General features: G+C 43.2%; 1 protein-coding gene across 1 annotated transcript; it reads left to right on the top strand.

Moving 5' to 3' along the window:
- Nucleotides 1-3,341: 3,341 nt before the first annotated feature.
- Nucleotides 3,342-8,118, top strand: ADRB1 (adrenoceptor beta 1). The gene has a single exon (XM_042461112.1). The coding sequence runs from the start codon at nucleotides 4,327-4,329 to the stop codon at nucleotides 5,650-5,652; it is 1,326 nt and encodes a 441-aa protein (XP_042317046.1). The 5' UTR covers nucleotides 3,342-4,326; the 3' UTR covers nucleotides 5,653-8,118.
- The last annotated feature ends 10,099 nt before the right edge of the window (nucleotides 8,119-18,217 follow it).

Genomic DNA, 18,217 nt, shown 5'->3' with positions numbered 1-18,217 from the left:
TTTTTCACATGTTAAACAATCGTTCTATAGCTTCTTGCATAGGTGAATTACTGACTGGGTGCAAATACTTTTGTCAAATTTATCCTGCAACGTGCTGGATAGGTGGAGCAGATGATCAGCTCCTGCACATGGATCTATGGCCCATTTTAGGTCCAGAGAAACATGATACAATTCATGCAAATAGTAGCTACGTTTTGAAGTAAGATTTGGCTGGCATAGCTAGCTTCTGTGAAATAGGAAAGGGGTACTAGCTTGTCTTTTCCACCACAGAGCATGATTTCTTGGATCTTCGTTGTCTGTATAGGATGATTAATTATTTTTAGCCCACATGTCCATATATTTTCATTCACAAATGAAATTCCTCGATAGGCGCTGACCAGTAAAGCAATTCACTTTGAGCAGATGGTGGGGTTTTGGGGAGGTTTTTTTGGCCATTTGTTTTCTAAACCTAGAAAACACAAGAGGTTATTAAAGTTGTTGAAGTCAAGAAGGAAATCTTTACTTGGGATCTGTGAACTTTTTAACTGAGCTTCTTGCTGTAAAGCAATCCAAATTCAACAACACAATCTGCTCTCTTTATGTTGAGCTGACAGAAAACAACATTGTTACAGAGCCTGACTTGCGTGCAAAGAAAGGGGAAATAAATATGATGCTGATGTTGTTATTCTTATTCATACAACTGTCGAACTTTTGTACGAAGTAAATAAAGGCACCAATTACATGCAATCTTTTTTTTTTCTCTTCCTTTCCAAACTTCATCCTTTGTTTTACAGGCTGAAACTTGCAGCATTTCTATTGTTGTTTTAATAATTCTATCCAACCCGTTTGTCATATTTATACATATTAGTAATAGTATCTGCAAGTTATATCATTTGCAAATTTAGGTGAGGACTAAGACTGGCATAAGAATACTCACTGCCTGGTCCAAAACTCAACTGAGGGAACAGGAAGGAACGAAGCAGAAAAAACACGCCACTTTCTTGCCTCTAGCAATGTTTCCAACCAACAAGACTACCCCCACACACTTTTCTATTTCCTTCAACCTATTTACTCATGTATAAGGTGCAGAAAAGTGCCACCAAAATGTCAAGAAGGGGGCTGGATTAGTTCTTCTATGATGAAAGGTTACATTTAGGGCCTTTGGGTTTAGAAGAATGGTAAGCAGTGTGTGGGTGTGTGTGTGTGTGGGAGGGGATAACACACATGACAGGTGTCTATAAAATGTTGTGCGGTATGTGAAAAGTGTGGGGATGTGTTTCTCTGCCTATAACAACAACATTACTAATGTTGCTAGTATATAACTGCACCTGGAGCCAGTGTGGTGCAGTGGTTTGAGTGACTCTGGAGGTGTGTTCAGTTCTCTGCCATTGGAAACCCATTGAGTGACCTTGGTCAAGTCACACTCTCTCGGCTTCAGAGGAGGGCAAAGGCAAACCCCCTCTGAAGAAACTTGCCCTGAGAGGTTTGCCACGGGGTTGCCATAACTCAGAAAAGCACACAACACCAACATACGACCACAGCACAGTAGTGGTTATACTACTCTTCTATTGTAGTGTGTGTGCCAGATGTCTGCTGTTTCTGACTTCTTCTCTTCTTTTTTATATATAACAAATTTTATTTTGAAACAATGTGCAAACCCCAAATAAACATACACAAACAAACAACACAGATAGACATTCAAAAACATAAAGCCAACTCCCTGTTTCTTCAGACTTCTATTCACCTTGGTGAGTTTTGTCAAAATAATGTAAGGTTTACCAGACCCTCTCGCTGTTCTCTGGTTTATTTAATTTTTTAAGTATTTCATTCCTAACTTTTTAAAATTCATTGCATCCATGTATCCGTATTTGGACTTCTCCGTTCTCATGCACCTGTTGGAAATTCATGATGACTCCCTTTTTATAATTAATTCAATTCTTTCCCCCCTCCCAACTAGTCTAGTTTTCAATCTGCATTCATTCATCTTATAAACAAGACTCCCTCCCCATTCCTGCTCTAAATAAATTAGCACTTTATTCCAACCAGCTTCAAATTTACCATATTTAAATATAGATGTATAGAGGGGGGGAGGGAGCTGTGTTTGACTTCTGACGGTGCCAAGGCAAACGATCCAGGGGTTTCCTTGCCAAGTCTGGCCCAGAGGTGTGCCCCTGCCTCCTTCCCCTGAGGCTGAGAGTGTGTGACTCACTCCAAGGCCCTCAGTGGGATTCATGGCCCAGCTGGGAACTGAACCCTCTTCTCCAGTAGCAGTAATGAACTGGCTCTCCTCCTCAGCCCCTGCAGCAGTCCAGGGAAGCTGAAGGACAACTCAGGGCAGGGAGAAGTCCATCCAAAGCCATTCCAATGAGGGGACTCCCTTCTTCCAGGTTTGCCTTTTTCTTTGAAGAGTGTGGGCTTGGCAGAGGCTGAGAGAGAGTGGCCCTTTTCCTTTCCCAGGTGGGCTCTTTATTTGCGTGTGTCCCGCTGTAGCCCCAGGGCTGAGGGAGAGGAGCCCAGGAAGGGAGGGAGGAGCCCCCCTCAGAGTCCATCCACACTGCAGAGACAATCCGGGTTGACACCGCCAGGCGGGGCAGGGGAGCGAGGGGGGCTGGAGGGGGCAAGAGCCAGCGAGGAGGAGGGAGGCAATTGCTCTGGGTCCCCTCCTCTCTGGTTGAGGGGGGGGGGTTCCCCTTCTTCCAGCCCTCAGAGCCCTTGGGCCCAGAGAGAGGGTCCCCCGGGGAGAAGGCGAGAGGGAGGAGGAGAGGGACTGGCTGGCTGGCCCCAGGAAGGAAGGAAGGAAGGAAAGAGGTAGAGGGAAGGTACAGAGGAAGGGAAGGAGGAAGAGAGGAAAGAAGGACAGAGAGAAAAGTGAAAGGAAAGGGGAGGGAGGGAGGGAAGAAGGAAGGAAGGAAGAGAAAAAGAAAGAAGGAAAGAAAGAGAAAAAAGGAAGGAAGTAAAGAAAGAAAGAGAGAGAAGGAGAAAAAGAAGGAGGGCGGGGGGGGAGTGGGCCAGGGAGGGGGCGCCAAGGGCCTTCTTCTGCCGGAGGAGCCCGGGGCCCCCGGGGCTGAGGCGGAGGATGCCCAGAGCCGTCCTCCTTCGCCGGGGCCTGACCTCCATCCCTCTTCCTTTCCCAGGAGGGGCTGCAGAATGCCCTCCCTTTGGAGCATCAGGACTAAGCAGCAGCAGGGCCGTGGCTCTTGGGGGCTTCTCTTGGGCCCTCCTCCTCTGGCCCCCGCTGAAGCCCCGGGACCTTCCCCGGAGGAGGACCTTCCAGAGAGAGAGAGAGGGGCGAGGAGGGAGACCTCCTTTTCCCAGGAGACCTCCTCCATTGCCCCTTCTTTTCCCAGGCCCTCCATCTGGAGCGGGACTTGGATCTTTCTGCTGGGAGGCTTTCCTCGTTTCGCAGACCAGGTCCTGGCTTTCTCTGGAGCAGATCCTCCAGTGCCATTGGCTTTGAGCTTTTCTTACCGTCAGATTCCTCCCTTTTTCTGGGGAAGGTCCTTCATTTGGAGCAAGATCAAGAAGCAGGCAATTTAGAGTTCTAGGAGAGTGTTTGGCGTTTTTCTTCAGTCAGGTCCTCCCTTTTTCTGGAGAAGGTCCTCCATTTGGACTGAAAAGCCTGTGCATTTTCCATTTCCAGAGGAGCGTGTGGAGCTTGTCTTGGAGCCAGGTCCTTCGGGTTTCCGGAGAAGGTCCTCCATTTGGAGCAGGACTCAGAAGCCCATGCCTTGACCTTTCTGAGTTTTGGGTTTGTCCTGGAGAAGGTCCCTCCATTTGGACTCAGAAGCATGCGCTGACCTTTCGAGGAGAGAGGGCTGAGCCTTTTCCTGGAGAGGGTCTTCCCTTCGGGGGTTCTTCTGGGGGGGGGGGTCTGTCTGTCTGGCCAAGGTCTGGGGCTTCCTTTGGGGAGAAGCAGGAGCAGCAGAAGGAGCAGGAGCCCAGAGGAGAGCAGGCTCTGAAGGTAAGCCCCCAAAGGCCAGCCCTCCCTCCCTGGCCCCAGGGAAGCCCACCCCCCTCAGCTCTCCAGGGGGACCTTCCTCGGCTCCCCATTGGCTCCTGGGGCTCTGACGTCACGGTCCGGGGGGGGAGTCACCCTGGGCGCCAGAGCCAGCAGCTGGGGAAGCTCGCGCAAAACATGCTGGAGCTCCGGAGCCAGTGGAGGCGCCGGCGGCGGTGGCTGCAGCACCAGGAGCTGCAGGGGCTCCAACAGATCGCCTTTTTGCTTCTCCGTCTTCTTCTTCCTCCTCCTCTTCCTCCTCTGGCTCCCAGAAGCCTGGAGCTGCCCGTTGCCTCCATGCCACCCTCTTGGCTGCCCTAACCTGGCCCTTGGCTCTCCACCGGACAGCCATGGGCGATGATGGATGGCTCTTCCTAAGAGACAGCCTTCACAACTCCTCTGGGTCCCCAGCCAGCCCCATTGGTGACCGCAGCAGCGCCAACACCTCAGCCGGCTCTTTCCCGCCTCCTGACACTGGGCCCCCGGGCCCCTCGGAGGAGCTCTCCCAGCAGTGGCTGGTGGGCATGAGCCTCCTGATGTCCCTCATGGTGACCTTCATCGTGGTGGGCAACGGGCTGGTGATCACGGCCATCGGGCGGACCCAGCGCCTCCAGACCCTCACCAATGTCTTCATCACCTCCCTGGCGTGTGCCGACTTGGTCATGGGCTCGGTGGTGGTGCCCTTTGGGGCCACGCTGGTGGTGAGGGACTCCTGGCTGTGGGGCTCCTTCCTCTGCGAGTGCTGGACCTCGGTGGACGTCCTCTGCGTGACGGCCAGCATTGAGACCCTGTGCGTCATCGCCATCGACCGCTACCTGGCCATCACCTCTCCCTTCCGCTACCAGAGCCTCATGACAAAGAAGCGCGCCAAGGGCATTGTCTGCATCGTCTGGGCCATCTCGGCCTTGGTCTCCTTCTTGCCCATCATGATGCACTGGTGGAGGGACACGGACCCTGAAGCCTGGAAGTGTTACAACGACCCCGGTTGCTGCGACTTTGTCACCAACCGGGCCTATGCCATCGCTTCCTCCATCATTTCCTTCTACATCCCCCTCTTTGTTATGATTTTTGTGTACATCAGGGTCTACCGAGAAGCAAAGGAGCAAATGAAGAAAATCGACAAATGTGAGGGGCGGTTCCACAACAATCATCAGCAACAGCAACACCAGCCAGGCCACCAACACCTGCCTATCATGGGCAATGGCCCAGCCACCAGGAGGAAAAACTCCCGCATCCTAGCCGTACGGGAGCAGAAGGCCCTCAAGACACTGGGCATCATCATGGGGGTCTTTACTCTTTGCTGGCTACCCTTCTTTTTGGTCAATGTGGTCAAGGTCTTCAACAGAGGGCTAGTTCCGGATCAACTCTTTGTTTTTTTCAACTGGTTGGGCTATGCCAACTCTGCCTTCAATCCCATCATCTACTGCCGGAGCCCTGATTTCCGCAAGGCCTTCAAACGGATGCTATGCTGCCCGAGGAAAGCAGACCGGAGACTGCATGCCAGTACGGGGGAGCTCTCCCGTTACCCCGGGGGCTTCATTAGTACACTAGGAAATACAGCTCCATGCACTCTTGGAGGGACATGGTCTGAGTACAATGGTGGTGCCCAAGATGGAAGTGACTCCAGCTTAGAGGAAAGGAATAGTAAGACCTCCTATTCAGAATCAAAAGTATAAGGGCAGTTGGTAGGCAGGATCAGAGGTCATGTTCAATCCTGTGGATCAGGAAGGGGAGCCAAAAAATGATAATAGGCAGAACAAAAAAGGAAGGAAGGAATTCCCCAGGAGGATGGCTATTGTACAAAACACCAGACTGACTTGTCATCATGGGGAGATGTTTTTATTTATACGAGGGGGAAAGCAGGTGAACTTGGCTGCAGAAGAACCTCTCCTGAATAATCTGAAATGGAAGCAAACGGAGATCATCCGACCACTGAACAAAAGAGATTAAGGATCCACCTCCCCACCACCTCCAAGCAATTTGGATTATTAGTATTTACACAGCAGAGAAGTGTGACAAGAAGCAGAGGGGGGGGGGGTATGAGTAAGTTTGAAGGAGATGGCCAAAAAAAAAAAAAGGCTTGGGAAGAGCTGAACTTGTAGCAGACACTTAGGCTGAAAGTCACTGAAGAAGGTGGCCAGGGTGTGTGTTCTTCTGTTGATACGGAAGGAAACAGAATCAAGCCCTTGGTGGTCTGACTGAAGACTATGTTCTTTTTTTTTCACCTGTTCTTTTCAATAATCCCAGGAACTTCAGTAGCACAAAAAAGTAGCCTGTTTATATATATATATATCTAAAATTTTTAATAAGAAGTGCTGGTCACCTATATAAATCCATTGATACCAGCGTCGATTTCATGCAGGCAGTCAACACCTTTTGCAAAACCATGCTAAAAGTCTCTTTTAATAAGCTGTTGGGGGGGAAAAAAGGATCATGGTGAGTTTTACCATGCTGTCTTGAGCCTATACATATTTAGTCAGAATTGAGTTTGATGGAAGTTACTACCAAGTGAGTGTGCATTAGTTTTCAGCCTTAATAACCTGGTGGCCATATACTACTTAACATCCTAGGAGAAAATGAAAAATCAGTAATATTGACATGATTTGTGTTTTAATCAAATATCACCTGTTTCTAATCCATATATCCCATTGAGGCATGGGGAGGGAGGGTGGAAGCTGAAGGTGCATTTTTCTTGTCCTATGAGACAATCAGGCTACAAAACATCTACCTCGAGCTGTGCATATTGTACAGGGGAAAATGTGTTTATATTAAACAGCTTATTTATGTATTGTTAGTTAGAGGTTTGTATTGTTTTCAACAGAAACAGGAGCATCTATCCTCTTGCAATCCGTTATTTCACGCTGAAAGGTGAGACGGGAAATTGGCCTAAGAGCATCAGAAATGTTACTGCACACTTGAAAAGAAAGAGAGAGGTCTTTCTTTTGCACAGTGTTAACAAAGTTTGTTGCGTAGTTATGTGCGCTCTCTCTCCCTCTTCTCTCTGTCTCTCTCTCTCTCTCTCACACACACACACACACACATTCACTGGAAAACAAAGATTTCAAAACATCAAAGCCCCCAGTTTGATTTCTTTTATTTGCTGACAGGTTACTATTTTATTTTGTTTTATTTTTTAAAGCATTTTATAATTATTTAATTGAGGTACAGTAAATATATTTATATTATAAATGAGTGTCTTCTAACTTTTTTACTGGGTTTTTTTTTTAATGCCCAGGAGCCCATGTGAACCTGTTGGGACTTTAGCACTTCACTGTCATCCCCCATTTCCCCCTTCACGGGTGTGTGTGCGTGTGTGTGTGTGTGTGTGTCTGTACACTAGTGTATGAGAGAGTATGTGTGCATTTTTATAATGTATTTATATTTTCTGGGTGCAATTTACTACTGTATGTCATTGGTCTATGTGCAATAAATACCACTGCAGCACAAGTAAGCCTGTTTACAAAGTGTATCTGTAGGTACAGTACAGAAACAATAGCCACTACTGATGGGAAAAGCAGAGTCTGTTTTGCTGAAAATATGGATCCTATTACCAATACTGCTCAACTTAATGTTTTTTCCTGACACAGCTATCTTCCTTTAAGTAAGAAAAAAAATACTTGCTGTACCAAATAAGGTAGTGTTCCTGTTAGATGGTAAGCTGCTGACTTCCCTTAAAATTCCTGGGCCAAAAGCAAGTTTGCTTCCAGTCTGGCTATAAATACATCAACTACTTTTCTGTGATGGAAGTCACTCAGCATCTCTTTGAATCTGCTTTGATAGGAGGGAAAGACCAGGTGACCGGAGACTAAATATTGAAAATGACAGACATGTGGAGAAACTAAATGTTATGAAAGTTTATTGTGCTTTGGGATGCAGAAAACATAAATCTCTTACCCATTATTAACCCACAATTTTGGAATCAGTTTTTGTGGTCAGACTGAGGGATTTTTGCAAATTGCAGACTGAATCTCAATGAATGCTGGAGAAAGTTTAATTCCCATGCAAGTGAGATAATACCACTTAAAAATGACAGTACATTTTCAGATCATTTTCTATAACTGTGAATTAACTATTGTGGACTAATAACGTTAAAAGAAACTACTCCTAAGGAGGAGATTTTTTAACATATTACTCAGGGAATGTTAGCAGTTATTTTTTGTTTTGTTTTGTTTTTAAAGAAGTATGTGATGTTTTGATAATGTTTAATCTGTGGTGTCATGATGATACAAAACAATGTGGGGGATTCTACCTGTATTGTTTGCATTCAGTAAATCACTTCTCAGTCATTTAATTTACCTGTTTGGGGGATATTTTCAGATTGTGTTGCCACCTTTTTTTTTTTTTATGCTAGGGCTTCAGTGTGAAACAGACTTTCAAAAGTAGTTTCCCATAGTTAGGAAGTGCTAATGATCTTTGAAAATTGTTTCATTCACCTTGTTCTCAGTTCATCTGCATTTTGGTCATTTGGTTCCATGGTTATAGGATATCCTGAGCTAGTGTTGCCATCTTTTGCATGGCAAGACTTCTGTGTAGGGCATATTCAGAATTAGAAGCATTTCTACAATTAGCAATAGGGAAGTAATGTTCTAAATGTCTTTTGATGGTTTTTCTGGAGGCTGTGATTTTATAGTTTGCAAGCTATTCTGAAACAGTTGCTTGTCGGTGGGAGAAAGCACGGTATAAATTTTAAATAAATACATTTCTGCATGCTACAGTGCTGTTAAAGGCAGAGAAAATACTTTATAGAAAAGAAGAGGGGGAAGTGGGGACACTGTTATCAGCTGGACCTAATCTTAAATGGATGACTGATCTGTTTGGAAAGCGAATGATCAGTTCTGAGCAGAAGGAGATGAACAAGATGCATTTGGATGGTCTCTCTAGCATTTCTTTCATTTATAATTCGGATTCAGTAATAGATCAACACTGTTTCAAATAAAAGGAATAGATCAACCCTGTTTCAAATAAAAGGAAATAGCTGCTCCTTTTAAACTATATTATGCTTTGGGTGAGGTTCTAACTCAGACTGTCTGCCAAGTGATAAATACTGTGGATATAAAAGTGAATGGAGTGCAGTGCATTCATGTAAAAGATTACTATAATGTGCTTATAGTTTCATGAGTGAGCCTGCTTTTATCAAAGGAAAACATTGTTTCAGATTGCCACAAGAGACATCGACAATACTGTCTGTCTCATACAATTGATCATACTACCATTCAGCTTACTATTCACTGCATCTCTGTTTAGTCTTCCTCTAAGGAACCCAGCCCTCTTATCTTCCAACATGTGGTAATACCTTTATTAGCCCGAACAAAAAGGCACAAAAATGTGAGTTATTCCTTTCTAACAGGAACATAATGTACTCAGTATTAAGTGGTTGTTATATATGTGGGCCAATAACATTTTATGTACCATGCACTTTAACAAGGGCAAGGCTTATTTATTAGTTACAGTAATGCATTTTCTCCTCTTCTCTCAGCAAATTCAGTAATGAAATGTTAATATAAGGGGAAAATACCCTAGTGAAACTGAGTAGATTGTTACTGACAGGTTATGAAGCCTGACAAAATTTCAGCTACTATATAGTAATATGTCTTAAGTGGATTCACTAATGCCTTCATTCTGACAGATTGAGGGCTGGTTTGCCTCATGTGTGCAGAGGTTCTCTCTGTGAGGACCATAGTAACCCACAATGTAAGGTCATACCTAAACATTGGCATGGTACAGAGCACCAAAAAGAGGTGCCAGGGAGGCACCTCTCCTTGCTCTGCAGCAGCACCGCAACAACCAAATTGTGCAGTGCTGCTTCACAGCAAGAAAGGAGTGCACAGAAGCAGCTCCTTTTTTGTGGCACACTTGCTCAACCCCAAACACCAGCGATGACAAAATGACGTGCCAGTGGTGCAGCCCTGTTTGGAGGCTGTGCTGCTGGCACGTCATCACTGTGCACACCATGTGGATGGTGCTGTGCTGCTGCGGTGCACCCATGACATGCTAGGGATGTGGGGCGTGTGCACACCCTGCCCTGAGCACCCTAGCATGTCATGGGTACGCTGCAAAGGACCCGTCTGTACTGGGCCATTATGAACATTACTACTCTTTGTTTTAAATGTAATATATGAGCCAGCCATCACACAGGTTGACTAATGGTTCTGACACATTGCCATGGACAGAGCTGAATGTGTACCAAAGCTTAGTCCTGGAATTTGTCTTCAGTGCCTGGACTGGAGTCACAGGGTTACTTTATGTGCCAAAACCTATAAGAGGGGTTTTTTTTTATGCCTGTGGTGTTCCCTGCTACGCATACAAGTGAATGTCAGAAAAATGTCCAAGCTGACTCTGGCTGCTAAGGGTAACACATTACCAAAGTGTTTTTTGCTAATAAGATATCTGTAAATAATCAGAGATCAATGACATTATCCTGCTGTTACACATCTTTGTATGCATGGCAAAAATTGCCACACATTTTTAAGACTTCAGTGCACAAATTAAAGTTGTGTACCTTTAAAGTTGTGTACCCCAGCTTCAGGGCATGTGATATGATCAAAAAGAAGAAGGAAGTTTGCTTCTGTGTGTATAGACGGTTTTTCTCTCAGTTCTAATGTCTACGCACACAGTTGGAATCTAGGGCTTTGAAGGCAGTGAGTGCTAAGCCTTAGTTTTAAAAAGTTAAATGTTATCTACATCACTAGTAAGAGAGAGGTTAAGGTGATTTTGGTGGGTAGCATTAATTTAAAAAACTCTACATTTTACATGTCTCACTCAAACAGATTAATGCAGTGGTCATTTCTCACTGACCCGTAGTTTGGGAGATACTGATGCCCACGGGTAAATAGTTTCATGCATAGACAGCTAAGTAACAATCTAATGGCAGTCTCTTACACCACATGAGAAGGGCTCCTGACATTTCAAGTAGGCCAATGACAGCATGGTTCAGCACCATGGATAACTCCATTAAAATATGGGATAAACCCCCAGAGTGGATTCACTGGCCAATTGATTTGGAAGTCACCAGCTTCTTCTTCGATTCATGGCACCAGAGGCACGAGGCTGAAAAGCCATCCTAAGTGGAAGCATCATTGTACAACTTTGAATCCAACCGTATGTGGTTATTGTGGCTTCTTTTCTCTTGCAGAAAAGTCCATAAGCAACAATGAGCAACAGTGTAACTGGTAAAATAAAACAGTTTTTGAAGCTAATATACCTTTGTGAAAGAAGCCGTATATAATGTATTTCACATCATCCACAGTCTTTGCCAAAATATTTCTTGAGCTGCAGTTGGCGTAGGGCTAATTGTGTTTTTTGGTGCCACTTGCTTCACGCTGTTTTAATGTGCTCCCTTGAACAAATTTTGATATGCCCAAGGAGTGCATGAAGTAGACTCCTGGCTCCCTCAATTCATAATAGCCACAAAAAGCAACCCCCCCAAAAAAAAAATTTGTAGGAAGGCATCCCATTCATCAAAAAATGGGATGTATAACTAAAGCATAAGGCCTTTGGTCTATTTATCTCTGTGTTTCCAAAACTATAGGTAGGCAGAATTCAGGTTTGTGAAATTTACCCCCCCCCCCTTGTGCTAAAGTGCTAAAGAGAGTGTATCAAGAATGCTAGAGTCCAAGAGCTGGCTTTGAATACCAAAACTGAATGGAAGACCTTCTTAAAGACCCGCTATGGTTTTCCCCCTCAGATACTTCATCTCAGCTGGATTGAGTGCAAAAAAAGAGAGAAGTCACCCAGTGATTCCCATCACAGAACAGTTGAGGGTCAGAAGTCTCTGCCAATCTCCTAATCACTCAAAGGATTACCTGCAGGCCCCCATTTAATTTCCATAGTAGTGTTTCTTCTGCTCTTCACCAGACCATACACATGGCGATGCCACACATTGAACCATGTCCTTTTCCCAGGGCAACATGACATCCCATGTCAGGATGATTTATAACTCAGCCTTCTTGATGCAAGAGCTTCCCAAGTGGTGGGAATTTTTGACATGGGTATGTTTTCATATAAGTAATTCCTCACATCCATTTTGGAGGCAGGCCTGTTCCATTATACATCAGCTGGCTCCTAGCCATGCTTAGATTGTTTATAGAAATGCTAATCATTGAAGTTTCTGCAGAAGATTAAACTAGATGCCCTTCCATGTTTCTTCCAGAACTTTTGAAAGAAAGTAACATTTTGGATTACAATTTCCAGAGTTGCCCAACTCAACTACAAATTTTGGGAAATACATTGTATATTGTATATTGCTTCGCCTCTTATTCCTTCTATTCTCAATTTTTTTGTTAATCTATTGGTGGCCTTTTTCTTTTTTCTGGTGTTTCAGAGATGATGCTTAATCAGAAACTTTTCAAAGCAAAAGTTCAACTGGTTCCTAAATCCATTTAACAACAAAATCCTCCCCCCCCCCATGATTATACCCATTTACTCACAGACCCTTTATATCAGGTCTTCTAAGCATAAATCGGTTTGGAGCAGGTATAAAAGAATGGAATCTAATTTTTGTGGGGGGAAAACAGATTATAAATGGTATCAGATGATTTATAGGTTTGGCTGTATTTATTTGAAATTAAGGTGACTGTTTCCATTCTCTGCTTTGATTTATTTGTCTGTAGATTTGCAATCCGAGACAAACACCAAGGTGAAGCTAGGTCAGTTGTCATTGGAATCAAAGATGTGTTCTGCTTCTTACTCTGTGATAAAGAATTGTTTAAATACTGGGATGCTAATTCTGTCTCCAGTTCCCTTGGACTAAATCTAAATTCAAGAAAGGTAGAATTTAGCTCCCATATGGCTGCTCTAAATATTATGGCTGTCAGTCAATCAAGGAAATTTTAGTCAGTGAATTATTTGGAAGTTAATTGATCAATTATCCATGCAATCCTATGCATGTCTACTCAGAAGTAATCCTCTGTGAGTTCCATGGAGCTTGGAAAGTGAATGTTAGGAATTCAGCCTAAATTTGCATAAATTATAAGGCAAAATTTCTAAATGGGGGAAACAAAAGCTTCACTTGAAGGGGGGGGGGGAACCCTTTCCTCAGAGGTTCCTTCCATACTTTTTACATTACTTACTTGCCTTTTAAAAGAAATCTACTCTATTAATCTTCACTGGATAAAAATATGTTTAATGCATTAATCAATCAATCAAATAAAAGGAGCAGCTCTGGTAAATATAATCCCATGGCCCAATTAAATACATTTCACAGAATTGTTAAGAGATGTGGCGATTGACTCAATTGTGATGGCCAGACTTAATCCTATTACCTGCTTCTACCCCTTGAACAGCCAATTTGTGATTATCTAATTATCAGACTACAAAACGGAACATCCATGGCCCCTCTTTATGTATACAGTGTCCCCATCAGGTTAAGGAGACATGCTTGAGAAACCTGCTTCTGTGAATATATGCCCCCCTACCTGGACTGGCACAAATTGCTTTCAAAATACAGTGAGGAGACAAGTTCCATGTGCTCTGAGATGGTCAATGGTTTATTCAGTATTTTTTAAAAAGCCCAACACTTTTCAGAAAAGGCCTTCTTCAAGGGCTAGGGGGAAAAAACCACAAATACACATATGCTATAAGTACTGTATTAAAAAGACAGGGCAAGACTCAATTAACTATAACCCATAAAAATAGAAATACATTATTTCTCATATTACAAATATACATAACCATTAAACTTTATAGTAATGGAGTGTTAATTGAGTCTTGAGTTAACTGAGTCATTTTAATAATAATATTTGTGTATTTGTGTTTGTTACTAGCCCCTGAAGAAGGCCTTTTCTCATTCAGGCTGAAAAGTGTTGAGCTTCCCCCCTGCCTTCTTAAAATATACTGAATAAACAGTTGACCATCTCAGATCATGTGGAGTTTGTCTCCTCACTGTTTTCTGCATTTCTATTTCAATGTGCTTTTCATTCATCTCTTCACTACAAATTGCTTTCAACTAGCCCTAGCACTAATGCAATCCACACACACCCCACATAATATTGGATCGCAACTCCCAGTATTCTTCACCATTTGCTGTACTGACTGGGGCTAATGGGAGTTGCTGTCTGACAAAATCTACAGGGTCATGTGTTACAAACAATTCCCTTCACTGGTATTCTGAAAGGAGTATTTTAATTCCATTTGACACAAGTATTCATATCTTCAGTCTGATCCTCCTAAGTATTTTGGCCCAGTACTGTGAGTCATCTGATAATATGTATTTGGAAATGAGTACAGAACTACAGTGCAAACAAGTTGCATAGGTGTTGTGCTGGTGTTGTAACTTGGCTCAGGACATTATTCTAGCAGAACAGTGAGGGATGTCACGGATATTTTTGCAAGCCAGCATAGTGGAATAGTTAAGAGAACAAGCTGCAAACTGGGGGAAACAGCAGGGTATAAGCTCACTTTAACTTTTAATTTACTGGATGTCTTTAGACCAGTTATTCACTCTTCAAGCCATTGTGGAGAGACAGCATGGTAGAGTATTGGACTTTTGACTTGGGAGATCAAGATTCAAATCCCTACTAAGGAGTTTATCACATGGGAGGCAAAGCACCCAAATACTGTGTATAAATGGGGTTTAAATCATGGGAATGTCCTGCAAAAGCGGGATTGTTTTCAGAATGTTGGATGATTTTGACATTAACTTGAGCAGAAAGCTGCAAAATTGGGAGTTTCCCGAACTTATAAAGCAACGCAATATTGCGGTTTTCTGCATGGGTTAATGTCACATTGATGCCCAAATCACGTGACGTTGTTTGAAAACAATTCCACTCTTGTGAGATAGTCCCAGGTTTAAACCCATTTACCAATGGGATTTGGGGGCTTCCCTCCCGTGTGATAAACCCCTAAGATGTGAAACTCACAGTGTTGCCTCTCCCTCTCAGCCAGACCTACTTTACATGTAATGAGAGGTGGAGCATAAGATACACTACAAAATCTTTGAAGGGAAGGCAGAATATAAATTAAATAAGTCACACCCTTTCAGCTTCAGAAGAAAGCAATGGCAAACCTCCTCTGAATAGGTCTTGCCCATGTTGGCGCAAGTCAGAATCTACTTGAAGGCACACAGCAACAAAAAGAACATGCCATATTCTTCTTAAAGGGATCACCATTCCAGTGCAAGTAGATGCTTTTCTGCTTTGAAGATGTTTCACAATCCAAACTTATGTATGTTTACTCAGAGGTAAGCCCCACTGGGGCTTCATTGGGGCTTCTTCCTGCATGTGTGCACATACAGCAATTACCTTACTAATGTTCATAATACAGTGCTTACTTAATCCAGGATAGGTATTTGTGCTTTTAACGCTTGTGACTTGGCAGACATAATATACTGCCTAGCAAAGCTGCACTGCTGCTACTGGTTTCTGTTAGTGCATTAGCATATTACATTTAGCATATATTGGTGTTTGAATAAGGAGTTCAATGATAAATATATAGATTTCATCAGACATATGGTCACCATGTGGATAGAGTTGAGGGAAAATAGGAATACTATTGGCAAGCACTCTATTCTGGACCATTCTCCTAGTACAGTGTGTTCTTAGACATTGAAAAAGCATAGTCGGAGAAGAGTTACAGGGCAGCTCAAAGACTGCAAGGCAGGGAGTCCAAACATCCATGATGGATATTTCTTTGAAGCAAACCAGACATGGATTAACAATAGGAGCTGTAGTCAAAAAGAGCACAAATATCACACACGCTTGTGCTGAAAAGTTTGGGTAACCAGAGCAGCAAAGGAAGAAAGACATGAATCACAGCCTGCAACCACAGCAACACAGACATGTTGACCTTAATAGGTCATCCTGTCCGTTTCCCTCCCTTTAAAAAGGACTGATAATACCAAAGCATCTTTAACAGATATTTATCTAACCTTTTAAAAAGAACTCCAATAACCAGGATTCTGCACTGTTCTATTATGAAGCTCGTCTACTGTCCAACTATGATTACAGTGAGCATTCACCTCACGATGCTCCGAATAATTTCCACATCCCCTCCCCGTCTATTTCAGCCCATTATCTCTTGGCCTACTCTCAGTGGATATCCTATTTATAGCGGTCTTAGGATATCTATGAAAACTGCTGTCATGTGCTTTCTGTTCTGAATGTGGTTGATGCCCATTCCATTCAAACTTCCCTCACAAGAGCCCCCATTTCAAACAAAGAGAAACCTTATTCAGAGCTTGGGAATGTTGCTTTTTTGACTACAATTCCCAGAATCCTCTAGGCAGCATGGCCAGTTGCAGTCCCAAGAATTGGTATTTCCAAGATCTGGGCCTATTTCATGTGTTACTCATGCAAAAGGGAAACATGTCTGTCTGTTTCTTGAACTGTAACCCACATTTCTGCCAAGTGATGGTACTCAGCCCATGGCAAAGGGAGGCTGTGCTTTTACAATTTCCTGTAATGTATTAATCAGTCTAGGATCAGAAATCACTTCCCTACATTTTCATGGGGGCATTTTTGGAGAGCTCCCATGGCAGTTCTCCCACCTCCCAAAATCATTACTATAACTTGTTTGTTTATTTATTTTCAATATGTTAGCAATAGCAAGTACATTTCTATACCGCTTTATCGATGTACTAAGCAGTTTACAGAGTGTAAGCTAACTGCCCCCAACAAGCGAGGTACTCATTTTAGCAATGTACAGAAGGATGCCAGGCTAAATCAACCGAGAGTCCCTGGTTGGTATTGAGCTTGTGGTTTGTGAGTGAGTGGCTGCAGTACAGGCATTTAACCACTGCACCACTAGGGTTCCATTATGGTTACATTTACATTTTGTTGTTAGTTGTCTTGAGTCCCTGTATCAGGGGAAAGGTGGGATGATGATCATCATCATCATCATAAAAAATCCATCTCTCCTCCAATTAGTTTACTCTCTTCCTCCCTCACTTTATTCTCATCAAAATGTCACATGGTACATCAGACTGAGGCTGCATCCATACTGCAGAATAAATGCCACAACAAACTACATTTCCCAGAATTCCATAGCACTGAGCCATTATAGTAGTGTCAAACTGGGTTATTTCTGCATTGCAGATGCAGCCTGAGAGATGGTAACTAGCCCAAGTAAGTTTTCTGGCTCAGAAAGGAGTGGAACCTGGATCTCCCTAAGTATGAGCCCAACCCAGTACACCACATAAGTTCTGGTGGCATTTCTTACTAAAAAAATATCCAAGAGGAACGGTCACCCCTTTAAAAAAAAGGCTCTTCAAAACAACGGCCTGTTACGGACTGCCAAAATAAAGCTGCTTCGGGTCTCTTTGGAGGTATGCTGTTTAAATGATGCATGCATCCTAAGAATCCGGAAGCTACACCAAAGCTGCACTCCAGTGCTTAGGAATGGAGTGTGGCTTTGGCGCGACCTCCGGACTCTTAGGACCCATGCATCATTTAAATAACATACCTGAAGCAGCTTTATTTTGGCAGTCTGTAACAGGCCAACATTACATTATCACAAGACATCATCACCACTGGACCAATCAAAATGAGAGAATACTGCTTTGTAGTACAACTCCAGTGCTACTTGAAGTGGTGGCAAAGCATTATTTTTTACAAGTTAAATGAAAGACACCACATTAAAAAATACACTCCTTAAATTCCAAAAACTGAAGGAGCTAGTTTTGCACATCCCAAATGGAAGGAAACTAACTATTTGGGTCCAATACTGCCTATTAGGTATGTTTGAACCTGTGCATACAACCAGTTGAGTTAGAAGACTATTACAGATTATCTAGCATATTGGTCAACAGTTGGTGCAACATGAACCCACAAATGAATACAGCAGATACTGTAGGTCCTGTTTTGACAACCTGGGATCAGTGGTGGGTCCCAATTCCAAAAAGGCTGATGGCTATTTTAGTCGAAATTGTTGCACTGCAGGATTTAACCTATTAGGGAAAAATGTTTTAGATTAAACCATACAAAAGGAGGAATACTATAGCCTGCATCAAGCTAAGTTACTTATAGTTAAGATATTGATGTCATTGTTCCTTGGTGATTTCATCAAGCCTAGTAATTATAGAGCTTATCAACATTAGCATCCATTAGTCACATTTGAAGTGGATCTTCATAACAATAGATTGGATTGTCATAGTGCTGATTTAGTATTTCTGTTTCATAGTTGAGAAAACTGACTCATGGTTTAAGTTAAACAAGCTTCCAAAGCCAGATGGGAAATCTAGAGCATTATTAGAAATGGAACATAATGTTCACATGTGCTGCCCACTATACCTACCAACATCATTCTCTA

Source organism: Sceloporus undulatus, chromosome 3 (genome assembly GCF_019175285.1).
Source record: "Sceloporus undulatus isolate JIND9_A2432 ecotype Alabama chromosome 3, SceUnd_v1.1, whole genome shotgun sequence".
NCBI lineage: Eukaryota > Metazoa > Chordata > Lepidosauria > Squamata > Phrynosomatidae > Sceloporus > Sceloporus undulatus.
Note: the sequence above shows the minus strand (reverse complement) of the source record. Positions and strands in the feature narration are given on the sequence as shown.